General features: G+C 39.7%; 1 protein-coding gene across 1 annotated transcript in view; it reads left to right on the top strand.

Annotated features, from left to right (window-relative positions):
• Positions 1–19,719, top strand: part of ATR (ATR serine/threonine kinase) — a 78,823-nt gene that overhangs the window by 35,343 nt on the left and 23,761 nt on the right. Inside the window, exons 14-23 of the mRNA XM_042458525.1 lie at positions 1,919–2,049; positions 3,023–3,166; positions 4,502–4,595; positions 5,627–5,752; positions 9,057–9,263; positions 11,394–11,507; positions 12,902–13,017; positions 13,776–13,896; positions 13,982–14,119; positions 17,696–17,900. Coding sequence (XP_042314459.1) covers positions 1,919–2,049; positions 3,023–3,166; positions 4,502–4,595; positions 5,627–5,752; positions 9,057–9,263; positions 11,394–11,507; positions 12,902–13,017; positions 13,776–13,896; positions 13,982–14,119; positions 17,696–17,900 — 1,396 coding nt within the window. The remainder of the gene's footprint in view (positions 1–1,918; positions 2,050–3,022; positions 3,167–4,501; positions 4,596–5,626; positions 5,753–9,056; positions 9,264–11,393; positions 11,508–12,901; positions 13,018–13,775; positions 13,897–13,981; positions 14,120–17,695; positions 17,901–19,719) is intronic.

Genomic DNA, 19,719 nt, shown 5'->3' with positions numbered 1-19,719 from the left:
TAAGTTGAATATGAGTCAACAATGCGATACGGCAGCTAACAAGGCCAATGCAATTCTAGGCTGCATCAATAGAAGTCTAGTGTCTAGATCAAGGGAAGTAATAGTGCCACTCTATTTTGACTTGGTCAGGCCCCACCTGGAATACTGTGTCCAGTTTTGGGCACCACAATTAAAGAATTAAAGACATTGAAAAACTGGAGTGTGTCCAAAGGAGGGCGACTAAAATGGTGAAAGGTCTGGAAACCATGCCCTATGAGGAACAACTTAGGGAGCTGGGGATGTTTAGCCTGGAGAAGAGAAGGTTAAGAGGTGATATGATAGCCCTGTTTAAATAGTTGAAGGGATGTCATATTGATGAGAGAGAAAGCTTGTTTTCTGCTGCTCCAGAGACTAGGACCTGGAGCAATGGATGCAAGCTGCAGGAAAAGAGAGTCCACCTCAACATCAGGAGGAACTTCCTGACAGTCAGGGTTGTTCGACAGTGGAACAAACTCCCTCGGAGTGTAGTGGAGTCTCCTTCTTTGGAGGTCTTTAAGCAGAGGCTGGATGGCCATCTGTCGGGGATGCTTTTATTGTGATTTCCTGCATGGCAGGGGGTTGGACTGGATGGCCCTTGTGGTCTCTTCCAACTCTATGATTCTAAGGGAATACAATGGCTTAGACTATTTAGTTCCGAGTTATGTCTTTACACTGTATATGATCTTGTCCAGTTCTTTCTTAGCTGCCCTTCCCAATCCTAGTCATCTTCTGATTTCTTGACTGCAGTCTCTGTTCTGATTAATGTTTGAACCAAGTTATGGAAACTTTGAGTATTTTGATTTTCTTGTTGTCTGGGGTGAATTCTTGTAGATCTTCCGTGGTCATTTTTAAAAAATGTTTAGCATTAATCCAGCCATGGCACTTTCCCCTTTGAACTTCTTCAGTAATTGTTCCAGGTCTTTGTTTGTTTCTGTTAGTATTATAATGTCATCTCCATATCTGCATATCAGATTGTTGATATTTCTTCCTCCTACCTTCACTCACCCTTTTTCTGAGTCTAAACCTGCTCTTTGTATGATATTTTCTGCACATAAGTTAAATAAATAGGGTGATAGAATCTTGCCTTGCCTTGCCTTGCCCCCTATCCAATTGGGAACTATTCTATTTCTCTATATTCTTTTCTAACAGTAGCATTTTGTCCTAAGTACAAATTTCTCATCAGGACTATCAAATATAGTGGCACTTCCAATTCTTTAAGACCATTCCATAACTTTTTGTGATACATGCAGGCAAAGGCTTTGCTATGGTCTATAAGGAACATGCTGATTTTCTTCTGGAATTCTTTGGTACACATCATTAACTATCGTGTGTTTGCACTGTGATCCCTGGTGCCTCTTCGTTTCCTGAACTCCACTTGCTCTTCTAGGATTTCTCTCTCCATATAAGATTGGACTCAATGCTGCAGATATTTTAACATAATTTTGCTTGCATGAGCAATTAATGCTGTGGTCCTATAGTTACTGCAGTCTTTCATGTTACCCTTTTTGTGGATGGGGATGTATATTGATTGTTTCAAATCTGTTGGCCATTGTTTTATTTCCCATATTTGTTGGCATATTTTAGCTAACGCCAGAATTGATTCTGTCTGTGTGGATTGCAGCAGTTCAGTTGGAATATCATCTGTTCTTGGTGGCTTATTTTTCCTAATTTCTCTTAGTACAGCTTCACTTTCTAGAATTTGGGGTTCATCTTCATCTGATTTTTCATTCTTCAATATAGGGATAATACCTACATTGAAGAGGAAATTTTTAAAAGCCAGTTAGAAATGGGCTTCCAACATGTTCAGGTCTGATAACCATATCTATTAACCATAATATCACTATCATTCATAATAACCATAATATCTTTGTCAAAGTAAGTCATTTTTTTTAAATTTTAGGCCTTAAATAGTTTGATGGCTTTAATGAAACTTATGGGTCCAAAACATATAAGTGCTGTAAGAGTGAAAATGATGACAACACTCAGGACAGGACTGAGATACAAGGAAGATTTCCCAGAGCTGTGCTGCAAGTAAGAATACTGTACATTGCACTGTACACTGAAATAATGATTTATTACATAGTTGTTTTTTTTTTTTTTTGCTTTATTGGGCTATCTAGTGAATCTATACAGTTACAAAATTAAAAAATAAATCTGGTACAGATATCGTGGAATGAATTTCAAAGTGGTTGTGTACTGTGTTCAGAGAAGCATGTAGCATTGCTTCATATGGTATATTGTCACTAATCTCCTCTTTCTAAGTGGGTTTCTAGAGCAAGCAATTCCAGGTTTTCTTGGATGAAATGGATTACCTGGATTCATTCCAATTTGGGATCAGGACTGGTTATGGGACAGAAACAGCCTTAGTTGCCTTGGTGGATGACCTACACTGGGAGTTGGACAGCGAGAATGTGTCCTTGTTGGTCCTCCTGGACCTTTCAGTGATGTTTGATACCATTGACAGTGATGCCCATCTGGGTCATTTGGCTGATATGGAACTTGGGAGTATTGCCTTGCAGTGGTTTCAGTCTTTCTTGGCAGAGCATTTCCAGAGGGTGGTGCTAGGGGGACTGTTATTCAGCCCTTTGTCCATTAGTATGTTGGGTTAAACAGGGGTAAGTACTGTCCTATATGCTTTTTAACATCTACATGAAGCTGCTGGAAGAAGTAATCCAGAACTTTCTTAGTAGCAGCGCAAAGAAGTTAGGCTGATTCCATCTCTTTTTAACTTATAGTTTAAAACTGGGCAGCCAAATGTTTGAAATTGCAATTTTAACTGTTTTAAAACTGGATTTTAGAATTGTTTTTAAATTGTTTTAGGAGTTTTTGGAATATTTAGTGTGTTTTAAAAATGTTTTTATCTTTGTATTGTTTCAATTGGTTTTTATTTGTTTATTTTTTTTTTCATTGCCTTGGGAGCCCTTGTGGGCTGGGAGACAATACTGAAATATTTTTAAGTAAACAAATAATATTGTTGGCTTGTTGTTTTATTGTATTTACTTAGGTCTTGGGATTGTTTTGTACGATGCTTGGACCAGATTCATCTTGGTTCCCTTCTCAGTCATGTGATAGTTGCTCTCTTGCCTCTCATTCATATTCAGCCAAAAGAAACAGCAGCAGTTTTCCATTTTCTTATAGTGGAGAACAGGTATTATACTATCAATCATTTATTTACTTTAATGATTCATAGGCTGCCTTTCTAGACAATGTTCTCAAATGACAAACAGTAATGTAAACATGCATAATAACAACTTAAAAGATTTTTAATTCTTGATTTATTTTTAAAATTCAAAATAAGCAACTATAGGATTAAAATACAGTGCAAAGAAATTCTAAGGAAACCACCATAATAAGTTAGCAGGATGTGGGGGAAAATGTTATAAATTAAAACTCACTTGAAATAGAAAAGGGTGGAATGGAACTGATGAACAATGTTGTGCGTTTCCACTATTCCTGTGGTAGGAGAGCTGCAGGGATAGTTTTGTGTATTTTCATAATTTAGTAATACAAGTGCTTAAAATGTTTTGATCAATATAAATTATTCAGATTGATAAATATATATTCTGCATAATTTGTTTGTTATTGTAGTGTGCCTTCAGGTCATTTCCAACTTATGATTACTCTAAGGTGAACCTATCATGGGATTTTCTTGGCAAAATTTGTTCTGGGGGGGTTGCTATTGCCTTCCGATGAGGCTGAGTACATGTGACTTGCTCAAGTTCACCTGGTGGGTTTCATGGAGGAATGGGAACTGAACCCTGATCCTCCAGTGTTGTAGTCAAACACCTAAACTACTGTGCCATGCTAGCTCTCTAGGCTATTTCCTATTGTGCATTTTATTGTAAGTTTCCTTGGACATTTTTAATAAATAAAATAAAAAGATTACAAATGCTCTTGTAAAACATGCCTCCTTTATTGCATGGGCAAGCAGTAAATGGCAGGCATTTCATGCATTCTTTTAAGAATGACATATACCCCACTCTCATCTATGCCAACATTCTCTGAAGATGCCAGCCACAGATGCTGGTGAAACGTCAGGAATGAACTCTTCCAGAATATGGCCACATAGCCCCAAAAACCCACAAACAACTAATGATAGAAAGATTTGCCATGGGAATTAATAGAATTGACTAATCACAGCAGTTTCTCTCTGGTTCTTCTTTAAATTAAAAATCTCAGGTAGCAACAAAAACAACACATTGCTTAGTCATTTGTATGGTAACTTTCAGTTTAGACCAGAATATATAGATATAGATATATAATAAATCCTGTAGGATCCTGACAATAGCAATAGTGCTCCTTGATTTCTGAATGGATATGAATTTCTAGGGTGGAACCCTATTACTGTTCAGGACACAGTTCTAAGTCTCTCCAACTTCTGAAATACACAGTTCTCTGTACATTTCAGTTCAATTTTTTCTTTCCTTGATTATACTGTGAGTTTAAGAAAACAGTTATGAGAAAAGAGTTTTTCTTTTGTTAGGGATGCAGTACAAGATTTCCTACATGAAATATATTTTCTGCCAGACCATTCTGAGCTAAAAGAAATTCAAGTTGTTCTTCAGGAATATAGAAAGGTATTGATTTAATTTTATATGTTTGTTTGTTTACATGTAAAACTAGCTGTATACACGTTGATGTGGCTCCGTCTGTTTAAATGGAAGAGAAAAAGAGAGAGAAAGCACACGTTTCTGAAATATTTAATTTCACAGTACTTGTGGGTATACAATATTTTTTGTTATTCCGTTGTCTGTGTAGATATAGAGATTGTCTGGTTTGCTGACTCTAGAACACGCAACATATAATTGTCCATGTGAGAAGCAATCCATGTCTAGATCTAAACCGCACAATTCTAAAGATTGGCCCTGAGTTTTGTTGATAGTGATTACAAACGGCAATTGAATATTTAGTATAGCATATGTTGCTGTTACATCCAACAGATGGTGCTGTTCTTTAAAAAAACATATTTTTACCTGTCACAGGTGTGACATCTATATAAAATATATGTATATAAAAACATGTGTGTATTTGAATGGAACATTGTGTCAAAATTTCAAAGCAATCGATAAAGAACTTTCGGAGATTTAAGTTTTTGAACAAACGAACATTTACATTTTTATTTATATTTATATAGAAGATTGTAGGTGAAAATGGACTGTTGGCATGGAATTCTATAAGATTCTTTTACAACCTTTGCCATGGGAAGGATAATGGTAAATAAACAATTTGAACAATACTGTATAAGTTTACAGTGTACATTTCTACTCAGATCTGTAGTAAAATAATAGGAAATCAGATACATTTTAGTTGCAATGTTTGATAGGCTATTTGGAATACTGTACATACAGTTAAGCAGGATCTAAGAGCACACATAGTTCTTTGCAAATATAATGTAAATAATCCTTCCAACCTAGCCATGTCCTTATCTGTCCCATTTGTTGAATGAAAACATGCACTGGATTTCTTGTAACAAATTCATGTTTTATAGATAGGAACATTAGAGATCCCTGGGCCTGAGAGTCTTCCTTCACACAAGCTACTGTTTTGAATCATTGAGTAATGAAATGGACTGTCTGGAATACATTTTATCTGTATTTTCACCCCTTAGGAGACATCCAAGAGCACCGACTTACAGACAGCACTGCAGCTCTCCATGAAAGCTATTCAGCATGAAAATGTAGATGTTCGGGTTCATGCTCTCACCAGCCTAAAGGAAACTTTATATAAAAATCAAGTATGTAAAACTCAAGATCAGAATGTATTTGCCAGGTAGCCTGAATGAAAGTGAATACAGATTTGATTTGATTTGATTTGATTTATATCCCAGCTGTCTCCCAGTAAGAGGCCCAAGGCAGCTCACATTCTGCCCCCCCCCCCCCCGCAAAAACAGAGGCTTGCTCATATACAAGTCCCATAGGCTTGAATGGGGCACAGGGTGCAAGCATGCGCAGGGTGCACACAGGTCATCCATGAATATTCAAAATCACGGATCTCAAGTCTGTCAGAACAGAGCGGTGACTGTACAGTACAGTTAATAAAATGGATAGTGCAAATGTTTAAAAGGTAATTATATTAAAAACATTGATTTAAAACCATTTTAAAAGGCCATTAATATGATAAAAATAACACACCCCAGTTAAAAGACCGGCAACAGAGAGTTATTACTCAAAGGCCTGAATAAAGAGAAGGGTCTTTGCCTGTTAGCGGAAATAGAGTTGAGACGGGGTCAGCCCAGTTTCCCATCGCAGGGATTTCCATAGTCTAAGAGCAGCCACTGAGAAGGTTCTCTCCCGTGTCCTCACCCAACGTGCCTGAGATGGTGGTGGGACCAAGAGAAAGTCCTGAAAGATCCTAAGACTTGGGTGGTCCTATATTGGGAGATTTGGTTTTTCAGATAAAGATAAGCTGAAATCAACTGTGCACAGCAGCAGTTAACTGCTACACTAGTTTTGAAATTAATTTGTCTCTTAATGTTAATAGCAACATTGGTGAATTAATCTTTGTATTAACAACACCTTTGATTTTAAAACAATGTGTAAAAATATTTACTCCCAAGTGTTAAATAGCTGTATTGTGTTTCTGATATAGGGAAGCTTTTTTTTACCCTTGCAGCCGATCTTTATCAAACTAGAATTCTTTTGCTCCCAACATGAAAGGAAAGATAGTATTTCTATTTTATAAAAGGATTCACAGCACTTGTTCACTTATTCTTGTGCTTTGCTGTCTTATTTCTTCCTTTCTCTTGCCAGCATTGCTGAGAAAGGTGATCCATACTAGATAAATTATGTGATATTCAGTTACCTGTCATGCAGTAAGTGAGCTTGTCGTTTCAATGTCATCCAGAAGAGAGAAGACAGATTTGTATGTGGTGCATTCTTTCTATAAAAGTATCTGTTTCTTAATTCCACCTTGATAGCATACGTGCACTTAATTACAGTGTAATTTAGGAACAATAGGGAGCTTTCCCACAGACATCCTCTAATGCCCATCATTTTGTTTAGAGACTTGGTTTTCTTTTGAATTGCCCAACACTGATTTGCTGTGGATAAGAGAGAACGTTTCCTATGTACAGTGCGCCCTTGGCTTATGCGGGGGAATCTGTTCCGGAACACCCCCCCCCCCCGCATAAGCCAAATAGTGTGTATGCTCGAGCCCCATTCACTTGAATGGGGCTTGTGCATGTGGTGATGGTGCGGCGGCGCACGGGCACCACGGGAGTGCACCCCATTCATTCCAAGGGGACGCACCGCCCCACGCGGCTCTACATGGGTTTGAGCATATAGCTCACTGTATAAGCCTGTTACACTGCTTGCCCATTCATTCTTGAACTTTCTATTCCTAGTGACAGCTGCTCTCCCAAGCTTTCAGGCAAATGTTTCCCCAGTTTTGCTAATTGAGATTCTTTATCTAAAAGCCCAGGTTTGAACTGAAAAGTCTATACATCCACTAAGGCCCTGTCCCAAAAACAGTTGAAACCTAAAACAATACAAGCAGATGTCCCTCTGTACAACAAGACTTTTCACTCTTTTCCACACACAGATCTCAGTGCTCTTCCAAAATCTGCGCCAGAGGATCCCTAACATACATATACACGTGTCCCTCCATATTCGCTAGGGTTAGGGGCACAGGACCCCCGTGAATATGGAAAAATGACAAATAACGCCATATTTTTACCCTAGAGGACACCTCTCTAGGAATCTCTAGGTCCTCCAGTGCAACTCTCTGGTCAACGTCTGACAGACACTGACCATAGAACTGCTCTGGAGGAGCTACCAATGCCTAGTAGAGTATTCTCTCTTGGAATCTCTAGGTCTTTCACTGCAACTTTTAGTTAAAGTTGCGTTGGAGGACCTAGATATTTCTAGAGAGAACATAGTCATCAAATCGGTGAATAATCAAAGCCACAAATATCAAAGCTGCAAATATGCAGTGATGAGTGTACTTAATTCTTTGTTGAAAGCCCTTCTGCTGGTGAGAGGGTTAATTGGATATCACCCTTTGCACTGAGTTTCTTTGTTTCCCCCCCCCCCCCCCCCCCCGTGGAACTTGGGAGAGGAAATTGTGCCCCTCTAAATGTAGTTGGATTCCAGCTCTTATCAGCCAAAGGTCACATGATCAATTTCAGAAATGATGGAAATTTACTCCAATATCTTGGAAGGTACAGGTTCTCCACCTCTGCCTCCCAATGTATCTTATGTTGTGGCACAGTATTTTGTGTCCTCTTGTTTTATGATGTTGGTTGTCAGTAGCAGAAAGCAGTATTATTATACTGCTTTCTGCTACTGACAACCAATATCATAACTATAATGGTATGAGGGGAGGGTAAATGAAAAATGGTGATGGTTTTTGCTGGCAGCTGGGCAAGGGAAGGGCCATGGCTTTGTAGCTGAGCATACAGAAATAATGTGAATTTGCGACAGCAGGTGATGGAGAACATCTCTGTCCACCTGAAAGCCTGGAAAGCCACTGCGAGTTATCATAAATAACATAGGGCTATGTGGGGAGATAGACTGAACTGGTACAATGTGGCCGCTCTTGTTCATTTCCTTCAGCTTCTAAACCAAGGATGGGCACCTGACAGGAACTGGCACTCTTCAAGACCTCCAAGTGCCACACTGTGCCCCATGGCTCCCCATTCTCTCAATTTTTATGTAACTTTTTTTTTTCTTCAAAATGCACGCTAAATCTTCTAGATTTCATAAGGTGTTCTCCACATTCCAGTTGATTTCGGCCCAAGAAAGTCCTGATTTAAACCAGAAATTAAAGTGGCTTCCAGGATGTGCAAATTTTTACATAAACCATTTCATACACATCTGTCTTATTCCACCACACATTGTCTAGTATATAGATAGGTGTACTTGGACCCACATTAGATGTTTTAGTTTATTTCTGCATTTCGTTTTTCTACATTTTATTGTATTTAAAAAATGATTTTACTTGTGATACTATATGAAAGGCTGAGATGTAAATGGTAAAATACTGGAGTATAACATATGCTTATATAATTTATTTGTTCCTTTCTGCTTTTCCTTTCCTAGGAGAAACTGATAAAATATGCAACAGATAGTGAAACAGTTGAGCCAGTTATTTCTCATCTGGTGACTGTTCTTCTGATTGGCTGCCAGGATGTGCATTCTCATGCACGGCTTCTGTGTGGGGAATGTTTAGGTGAATTGGGAGCTATAGATCCAGGCAGGTTGGATTTCTCAACAAGTGACAGCCAAGGAAAAGGTCTTACATTTGTGGTAAGGAATGTTAATAGAATTTCTCCAATGCTGTATACTTTTTTTAAAAAAATCAGACTGTAAAAGTCTAAATAGTAAGGAGTATAAATGTACATATGTGGCTTCAGTTTGAAACTAGAATTTGATAGTAACAAGTCTGATGACATTAACAAAATTGATCAAATGAATGTAACTCATCATCAAAATTGATCAAATGTAAGAACCAGATCCTTGAACCTTCTAAGGCCTGCTGTGACTTGTTTAACGACTTTTTTGCGGATAAAACCTCTCGTATAAGCGAAGGTCTGAACGCCGACACTTTAGCAGAACCTAGGGTAGAAGTGTCCAGAGCCTCCGTGGACTATGTTAAACTGGATCAGTTTGAGTTGGTGAGTACCGAGGATGTGGACAAGATCCTCGGAAGTGTTCGGAAAACGACCTGCTCTCTTGATCCCTGTCCCTCGTGGTTAGCGGCCCAGGGGGGGCCGGCGGTAACATCTTTGTTACGCCGGATAATTAATACATCTTTAAGGGATGGGCTATTTCCATCGGATCTTAAATTGGCCATAGTAAGACCGATCCTAAAAAAGCCCTCCCTTGACCCCCTGGTACATAATAATTATCGGCCTGTTTCGCTGCTACCATTTTTGGGAAAGGTGATCGAGAGGGCGGTTGCGATCCAGCTTCAGGCGGTCTTGGATGAAACGGATTATCTGGACCCATTTCAAACTGGCTTCCGGGCGGGTTACGGGGTTGAGACGGCCATGGTCGCCTTGGTCGATGATCTCCGTCTGGGCATCGACAGGGGAAGCGTGTCCCTGTTGGTGCTCTTGGACATCTCAGCGGCTTTCGATACCATAGACCATGGTATCCTTCTGGGGCGCCTCGCAGAGGTGGGAATCGGGGGCACTGTGCTCCAGTGGTTCCGTTCCTACCTCTCGGGGAGGTCCCAGATGGTGCAGCTGGGAGACGTGTGCTCTGATGAGAGGCCCCTTAAAACTGGGGTCCCTCAAGGGGCCATTCTGTCTCCCATGCTATTTAACATTTACATGAAACCACTGGGAGAGATCATCCGGAGACATGGGGCGCGGGGTTATCAGTACGCTGATGACACCCAAATTATTTTCTCTATGTCTCCGACTGATGCAGTGACTGGGGATGGCGTCTCTCCTCTCGTGGCCTGTCTGGAGTCAGTAATGGGCTGGATGAGGGAAAACCGACTCAAATTGAATCCAGAGAAAACGGAGGTACTAGTGATAGGTTCCCCTGGTCCAGGAATGGCAGTGGTTCCACCTGTCCTGAACGGGGTCACGCTCCCTGTGAAGGACTCCGTGCGCAGTCTGGGGGTGCTTCTTGACTCGTCGCTTCACCTGACTGCTCAGGTGAATGCGACGGTCAAGAGCACTTGTTATCAGCTTAGGCTGATTCGCCAGCTGCGCCCATACCTGGCCCAGAGGGACCTAGAAACTGTTGTACATGCTCTGGTAACTTCGAGACTGGATTTCTGCAACGTACTCTACATGGGGCAACCCTTATACCAAACTCGGAAGCTGCAAATAGTGCAAAATATGGCAGCCCGGCTGGTCACTGGTGCGTCCAGGACCAGCCATATAACACCAGTTTTAAAAGATCTTCATTGGCTGCCCATTCGCTTCCGAGCTCAATATAAGGTGTTGGTAATTACCTATAAAGCCCTAAATGGCTTGGGCCCAGGATACCTAAAGGACCGCCTCTCCCCATACATTCCGCCTCGCACTCTCAGAACGTCTGGGCAGCAGCTACTGAAGGTGCCTAGGGCTAGGTTGGCCTCCACTACTCGGAGGTCGTTCTCCATAGCTGCCCCAGCCCTTTGGAATGCGCTGCCCACAGAGCTCCGCTCGTCCACCACCCTGGCCCAATTTAGGAAGGACCTCAAAACCTTCCTATTCCAACAGGCATTCCCCGAGTAAATATCCTGTGGGCCTCCCTCCTCTCTTTTGTGGCCAAGAGGTTGGGCTTTGGGGCTTTACTGTTGGGTTGTTTTAAATATGTTTTTATTGGAACTGTTTGTATTTTAATTATGTTGTGAGCCGCCCTGATCGGAGGAAGGGCGGCATATAAATAAAAATTTTATTATTATTTATTATTATTTATTAACTTGTTTTTCATCAGACTGGTGTAGAAGATCCACATTTTGCCCATGGATTATTCATGGAGCTGACGAGAGCTTTCCTTGCATATGCTGATAATGTTCGGGCTCAAGATTCTGCTTCATATGCTATTCAGGTAGGGTTGGCTTGCCCATCTTTCTACTTTAAGAAAAAGCACTTGAGATGAGATGTAATATTTTTTTTAAAAATAGCACATTCCTGAAACCAGAATAGGAACGATAGCAGCAATATTATAAATTCCAAACCATTTGAAAATTTCAACCTGACCTCTAAATGTTAAGTGGTTGTACTGTTTAAGTATTGACATAATTTTACTAAACAACTTATATTATCTCATTTCTGCTGCAATATCTTTATTACATAAACTTATAGGTGTTTTCTTTATCTTCCATGCCTTTGATGTTATCTAGTATTATGTTATGTTGATGCCTTTGATGTTATCAAGTATTCTAATACCCTCTAGTTGAACACAGAGGAATTCCTTCTCTATACCTCACTAATGGGATGAACCCTTTATGTGTAGACAAGGTGGAAGGGCTGTCTTTGTGGCCTCACCCCAGTTAAGGAATGCCCCCCCCCTTTAGAGGCCTGAATGTCTGAGGATCTATCAGCATGGGCCAAAAAGCCCATGTTCCCCGTGGCCTAGCATTATCCTGTTTGGATGATGCAGGCCAAAGCCCCAGGCCAGGATTGAGCCAGATGTCAGTAGACAAGTCCTTAATGTGGGTCAGTTTGACCTTCCATTTGCCGCAGAGTTTCCTGGAAACATCCCAGAAACCCCCGCTGTTTAGACACCCTGCCCATTCCTTATCTTCCCCCTGCATCTTCAATAGGGAGCAGACCCCATTGCTCTGTTTGATATGAAAACTGGGCCAGGTGCCCTGTTTTTGCGTCAGACATGGCAGAGATGCAGGGGAAGGTAAAGAGCATGTGTTGATAGTGAGTCCCCAGCTGGTGTAGGAACTTAACCAAGTTTAGCACCCAGGCAAGGAAATCTTTTTTTCTACAGCTTTAAAACAATCAGTCATTATCTCTTTCAGAACCCCCCACAACCTCTCATGGAACCCTAGGGTTCTAAATAACCCTGGTTGAGAAATCCTGTGTTATGGATTTGACTCTTATTTTATTCTGTTGAACTGTTTTAAATGGATCCAAAAAGTTGTTGCATTATCTGTACCTAAGAACTCTAGATATGACATATAAATAATGAAATGGAAAAAATGAAAGAGTGTACTACTTAAATTGTACACCATTCTTAAAATAGTTTTGATCATTACAACTGGTGGTAGGGTGAGGAAGAAATTATGTGAATATCACAATTAGCTAATATATAGATTCTTTAAAAATGAATATATATGCTACTGCATATTCTCCTTCTTTCTTAACATTCCTCCTTAGTGATCTGCAGTTCTTCTTTCAAGAGTCTTATTTTCAGTTAAGACTTTGAATGTGTAAAACTTAAATGCTATGTAATATCTTTACGTAACCCTTTTTTCTTTTCTTTTTAAGGAGTTACTATCAATCTATGATTGTAGGGAGACAGCCACTGACTGCCCAGGCTCCAAACTTTGGAAAATGTTTCCTGATCATATTCAGGAAATATTGGAACCTCATTTAAACACACGGTAGGCAGTACTGAAAAATAAGTGCAGTATTTTTAATTGGACTCAAAAGAGTTAAATCACACTGCAGGCTAACCTTTGCCTATGCCTCTTCAATGGAAGAGGAATATGATTGTATGAAAGAGAAGATTTTTTTTAAAGTTTCACAGTACAGTGGGCCCTCCACATTGGCTGGGGTTAGGGGCACAAGACCTCCATGAAAATGAAAAAAACAAAACAAAACACAAATAATTACACTGTAACACTTTTTTTTTTTTACTTGAGAGAACACGTCTGTAGGCTTTTTTGTGGGTATTTCAGGCTATGTGTCCGTGATCCGCATCTGTGGCTGGCATCTTCAGAGAATGCTGAAGATCTTCATTCTCTGAAGATGCCTGCCACATGTGCTGACAAAACATCAGGAATAAACTCTGCCAGAACATGGCCACATAGCCCGAAAATCCCATAGAAAACTATGGATGTCAGCCATGAAAGCCTTCGACTTCACTTCTGTAGGCATTTGTAGGTCCTCCAGTGCAATTCTGTGATCAACATCTGCCAGAAGTTGTCCATAGAATTGTACTGGAGGACCTACACATGCCTAGAGAAGTATTCTCTCTAGGAATCTCTAGTAGATAGTAGTACAATTATATAAACTGCAATGAGAATTATAATACTTTGAGTAGTCATGTAATTGATGCTGTAATGTTGTTTTCCTATACAGTACTACTTTTCCACTTAAAGTAATACATATTAACTACTTTTGGAAATTATATTTACAGATACAAGAGTTATCAGAAGGCTGTAAATTGGTCAAAGGTTAAAAAACCTATTTACTTGAGCAAATTAGGCAAAAATTTTGCAGAATGGTCAGCCACCTGGGCTGGTTACCTTGTAACTAAGGTAAGATTAATGAGTACATCTTTCATTCAGGTGAATTCTCCAGTGTTATTTGTCTACTAAATTTCAGCACCAATCATTGCTACAGGTTCGACATGACCTTGCCAGTAAGGTTTTCAACTGTTGCAGTATTATGATGAAGAATGACTTCAAGGTGACAATCTATCTCCTCCCCCATATCCTTGTTTATGTTCTGTTAGGATGCAGTCAGGAGGATCAGCAAGAGGTGAGAGCCCCTTTACCTATTTACTCTTTTAAAAAATATAAAATATTTCTCTGTTGTTGTTATTGGCCAATACATAAGTGTACAAGATCTGCAAATTGCTTCTCTTAAGTCCAAAACACACTGCTGCAATAATCCAGTTTAAGACTGCTTTAACTGCCCTGGCTTAATGCTAGGGAATTCTGGAAACTGTAGTTATGTGAGACATGTAGCCTTCTCTGGCACAATAAACTACAATCCCCAGGATTTTCTAGCACTGAGCCAGGGCAGTTAAAGCAGTCTCAAACAAGATTATTTCTGCAGTGTGTTTTGGACCATGACAAATCCATGGCTGTTGACCAAAATGCTAACTCTGTTAAGAGTTTCAAAAGCTGTTGGCCTAAATTTAGTTGTTAGTCTTAATCAGAGTAGAATGAGTGGAATTTATATATGTGTTAACTGACTGAGTTGTCATTGATCCAGTGGATCCAGGCTTTTGGGGAAAGGTAAGCTATAAATGAAAATAGTCTTTCTGTTCTCTTCCTCCTCCTTGGTACTGTTAACAGTTTGCCATGTTGCTGGCTAACTTTCTCTATGAATCAAAAACCATAGCTGGGATGTGTGATGATTTGTTCAGAGGTTGAAGGGAAACAATTTACCAAAGTGGGCAAAGTGTTACCCACAGACTGCATGTGGCACGTAGGAACCCTAGCTGTGGCCTCTAAGCCCCCCAGATCCCGCCCCATTTTAAAAATTCTTTCAGGCAGATTTTGTGGTGAATTTCTTGCTCCCAAAGCTGCCAAAACTGCCTAAAAATTCAACAGTTTGTTCACCTAAACCCTGCATCACCCACAAACCTCCCCATAAAAGACCAAAAAGAAAAAGAAGTCAAAATACTGTAGGTTCTGGAAGTGACATCACTTTGGGCACACTAAAACATATGCCTGCAGCCAGCTGGGTCGGCATAGGAAGGAAAAAATGCCCCTTCCATGTTTGCAGTTGCCTACTCTGTCTTATACTAATGCCCTGTAGACAGAGAATAATAACCTTTAAGTCACATGATTTTGCCTCTCCTTGGAGGTGAATGGAATACAAACCATATCTCCATACTACTTCCTTTCACTTGCCCAGATGCTACCTTCATGGTAAGTAGTAATGTAACCTAATGTGTACTAATGTGTTCAAGTACCTGCTGTATTTTTCCTTATTTTATTTCCCACATTTCTCCCAAAGTGGGATCTAGAGCAGTGTACAGCATAGATTAAAGCAAAAAGCCAGAGGGACATAGTGGTCTGAGTATTGTACTGTACTATGACTCTGGAGATGAAACTTCAATTCTTTTTTGGCCATGAAACCCACTGGGTGGCCTTTGGCAAGTCACACTCTCTCAGCCTTAGAGAAAGGCAAAAAAAAAAAAACCACCTCATGATGGGTTCACCTTAGGGACCCCGTAAGTGTATAATGACTTGAAGGCACATAGCACACACACAGTATGTCCAGCATAGCCATCTGCAGATTGGAGCTTCCATGGATCACCCTGTATCATATTAGTCAATGGTGGCACACCTGCAGGCATGTTGGTGTGGATGCACACATGTTGCTGTCCATTGACTGATATGGGCTTCAGCGCCTACGTTTCTTTCCATCTGTGGGAGATCCCAGAACGGAACCATCATGGATGGAAAGGGCCCACTGTACAGCTAATAATAATAATAATAATAATAATAATAATAATAATAATAATAATAATAATGTTTTATTTATAGACCGCTATTCTGCAATGATCATAGCGGTGTACAGTAAAAATTGTAATACAATACAAAATACAAGGTGACAGTTAAAGGAGGGAGAAGTCTCGTCCTTCAGGCAGTCCCTGATGTTGCTGGGTCTGCCTGATCGCTCCCTCTGAGGCCAAGATGACAGTTAAGGAGCGAGGGGCCTCTTCCTTCAGGCAGTCCTTGATGTTGCTGGGTCTGCGATCGCTCCCTCTGAGGCCGAGATGACAGTTCAGAGGAGGGCCTCTTCCTTCAGGCAGTCCCTGAGTCTGCCTGATCGCTCCCTCTGAGGCCGAGATGACAGTTGAGGAGGGAGGGGCCTCTTCTTTCAGGCAGTCCCCGATGTTGCTGGGTCTGCCTGATCGCTCCCTCTCAGGCCAAGATGACAGAATATGAAAGAATATGTTTAAAAGTTAAATCAGCTGACCTGTTAAAACACCATTAACTTAAAACTGTATAAAAGCATTGAAAAAGGTAACAATAAGAATTAAAAAAACCCAAGTCATAGAATTCAGAAAAGGGAGATATGGTTCTTTATATAGTTTGGACCCTACATATATAGGACTTTTATAGGTCATAAACCAGCACTTGAATTTTATTTTTTTTCCTTATCGTCACTGATTTCTTATTTTATTTTATTGTGTTATTGCTTATTGTGTAATGTAAATTAGTTATATTCCAGTGTGGATTTTATGGGTATCCACAAAGATAAAGGGGATGCACATCTCAAGATCTTTGAAGAGTACATTAATTAGTTTAAAAGCTTCATGTGTTTCAATCTGTGGATATTCTGATGCCTTCTTCATGAGCTATACAAATACTACTTACACATTATCACAAACATTAATTTTTGTGCTTGTTTGCAGAACCTGTACATACCCACTTAAAGCTAAAACTGCAGAAATTTCTCATCAGGGGACTGCAGTAAAAGCTACAGTTTTTTCATATTTTCTGAGTAGATGGTAGAATGAATGTGTAAGTTCTCAAGGGCATTGTGGATGTGTCTGGGCAGAAGAAATGGCGATGTAATGAAAAATATTCCGTTTTCTTGTTCAGACTTGAAGGCGCCAAATTTCTCAATTACAGGATCCACTATATTTCAGTTTTCAATAAAAAGTGATTAACAGTGGAATTCATCTTTACTGGCTAAACTCTAAGGTCTATTGCAGACTTCAGGTCTATGGTTGTTCCAAGATGTTGCTCACTAAGAAAACACAAATGCTGTTTTCCTCGCTTTGCAGATGTATACATTCCCTATTAGGTTTTTAAAGAAACGTAGGGGCAAGACAGACGGGCATAATAAGCCCACTTCTGGGCGGCTTGGGGGCGTGGCAATCACATGACACACAGTGTCGCCATGAGTCAGGATCGACTGGAAGGCAATTAACAACAACAAAATAGTTACATAATAATTAAATGCAGGTTGTGGTTGTTCTTAGTACAGTAATGCAATCCTTTCAAGTGTAGAGATGTAATTAATACATTCCAGTTGTGTGGAAATTTCTGGGAAACACCACATGTTAGAATCTTTAGAGCTGTGGTTTCCCAAATCACATAATGTTCCAGCTTTCCAGCTTGTTGCTGTTTTGACTGTATGATTTTGGAGAAGAGGGTGGTATATCTTTTTATGTTGCTCCTCCTTTTCCTCATGGACCGCTTGCCTCAGAAAAATGTTCCCCAGTAGTTTACCCTATGGCTGAGATAATGTTAACTTGTCCTAAGTCTCTGTCTAACCTGTGCCAGGTTATTTCATAATAACAATTTAATAACATAATAACAAAGTAACAATTTCATGTGCTCTCTGTAATTATTAAACACTGTCCAGGTTTATGCAGAAATCATGGCTGTTCTTAAAAATGATGATGCCAGTCCAAGACAATGTGAGGATAGCGCTTCAGATCTTAGCCATTTAAGTACACAGACAGTATTCTCCATGCTTGATCATCTGACACAGTGGGCTAGATATAAATTCCAAAAATTGAGTGCTGACAAAACTTCCAGCAAGTCAAATAAGGACCAAGGAGAACGAGGTTGGTGATTCTCTTTTGTTTAAGTTGTATTTAAAATGGCAATTTTTAGGTCTCTATTCATAAATCTCCACTAAAGGGAGAAAGAAAAAGAATATTTTTAGGCCTGTTACAGACAGCCAAAATAAAGCTGCTTCGAGTCACAGTGGAGGTATGGTGTTTCAATGATGCATGCATCCTAAGAGCCCAGAAACCACACCAAAGCCACACTCCAGTCCTTAGGATGCATGCATCATTGAAACACCATACCTCCACTGTGACTTGAAGCAGCTTTATTTTGGCTGTCTGTAACAGGCCTTAATTTGTTATTCCCCTGGGAACAATGTGAGGTATGATAAAGCTTTAAACTCCATTAGAAGTTACTTTCATAAGTAAACTTAAATAGAAGTCATTGCTGGGATGTGAAAATCTCTCAATCTCAATTTCATTATCTGAATCCCACCTTCATTTTCTTCCTGTCCTTGTTTTGTAACAAATGGGTTTTGATTCTTCATGTTCTCTTCCCCTTCTTTGCTTCCAAAAATATTTTCCTAATTTGCACTTTTATATGTTTCATTTACATGATTTATACAACTTTCCCCCTTTGGCTAAGGCATGTTTCTGTTATATTTTTCAGTTTAACTGTTCTAGTTTCAAAATATGTGCATTACTTTATTTCTTGGAAATACCCTGCAGAACTTGAAAAAGTGTGAATGCTACAGGCAAGATTAATATTTTCCTTTAACAAATATGAAGAGGTTTAATTAACTTTCTTTACATCTCTAGTTATTACAAAGAATAAGAACATTTCACTACTGCACTAGTATAATTTCACAGATCTACTTAACTTTACAGCGCTTTATAAATAAAGGTTAATAATAATAATAATAATAACTGCCTGGAGTTTCTCTGAGATATTAATTCATAGGTACCATTCAGGGATCGAGATACCTTAAAGGCATCATATCATGTCTGACCTTGGAAACTTGGAAACTAAGCAGGGTCAGCCCTGGTTAGTACCGGGATGAGACACTGACAGTGAACACCAGGTGCTGTAGGCTGTATTTCAGAGGAAGGCACTGACAAAACCATTTCTTGCCTAAGAAAACTATGAAATTCATGGGGTTGCCATAAGCCGACAGGCGACTTGAAGGCAATACATGCATACACACATTTACCCCTTTGTTCAAACTACATCACATTTTTTAAAATTGCCTACTTTAACATGATTATCCTGGATGGCTTATTATATCTTCTCTTTGATAACATATAATATGAAATAATATATCTTCAAAAAGCAATTTTCATTTCTGGAAGATGCTTATGTAATGTTTTGCCCCCACTTCACTTGATCAGTTCTCTTCCCAGACAGCTTTTTATATGCAAGTATGTTTTCATGACCTATACTGCTTTCAGGTTCCAGATTTTCATGTGCTATCTTCTTTACCTCCTAAATCTTGATTTCCTGCTATTTGGTCTATTCGGGCCTATACTAACAGAGTTGAAACGGGACTGTGAGTCTAACTTCAAATAAAGCCCTTTCAAAAGGTGGCGATCCAATCTCTGTTTCAAGACCTACAATGAAGGAGCGTCTACCACCCTATTTCATTGCATTTTCTATTCTTCAGTATTTCAGAGGAAGGCACTGATGCACAACAGGGACTGGAGCCAGTTTTCAACCTTGTGGCAGGTCAAAACTTTTCAAAAAAACTGTGGCCAAAAATTGTTTCACTTGTATTTAAAATGGCGTGGAAATGACCTGGAAATGGTTGAAAGTTGCTTCTGATTTGAACTTTTGGTTATTTAAGGATTGCTTTTAGCTGATACATTTGCATTTGGGGAA

Source organism: Sceloporus undulatus, chromosome 3 (assembly GCF_019175285.1).
Source record: "Sceloporus undulatus isolate JIND9_A2432 ecotype Alabama chromosome 3, SceUnd_v1.1, whole genome shotgun sequence".
Taxonomy (NCBI): domain Eukaryota; kingdom Metazoa; phylum Chordata; class Lepidosauria; order Squamata; family Phrynosomatidae; genus Sceloporus; species Sceloporus undulatus.
This window is presented reverse-complemented; position numbering and strand designations above follow the sequence as displayed.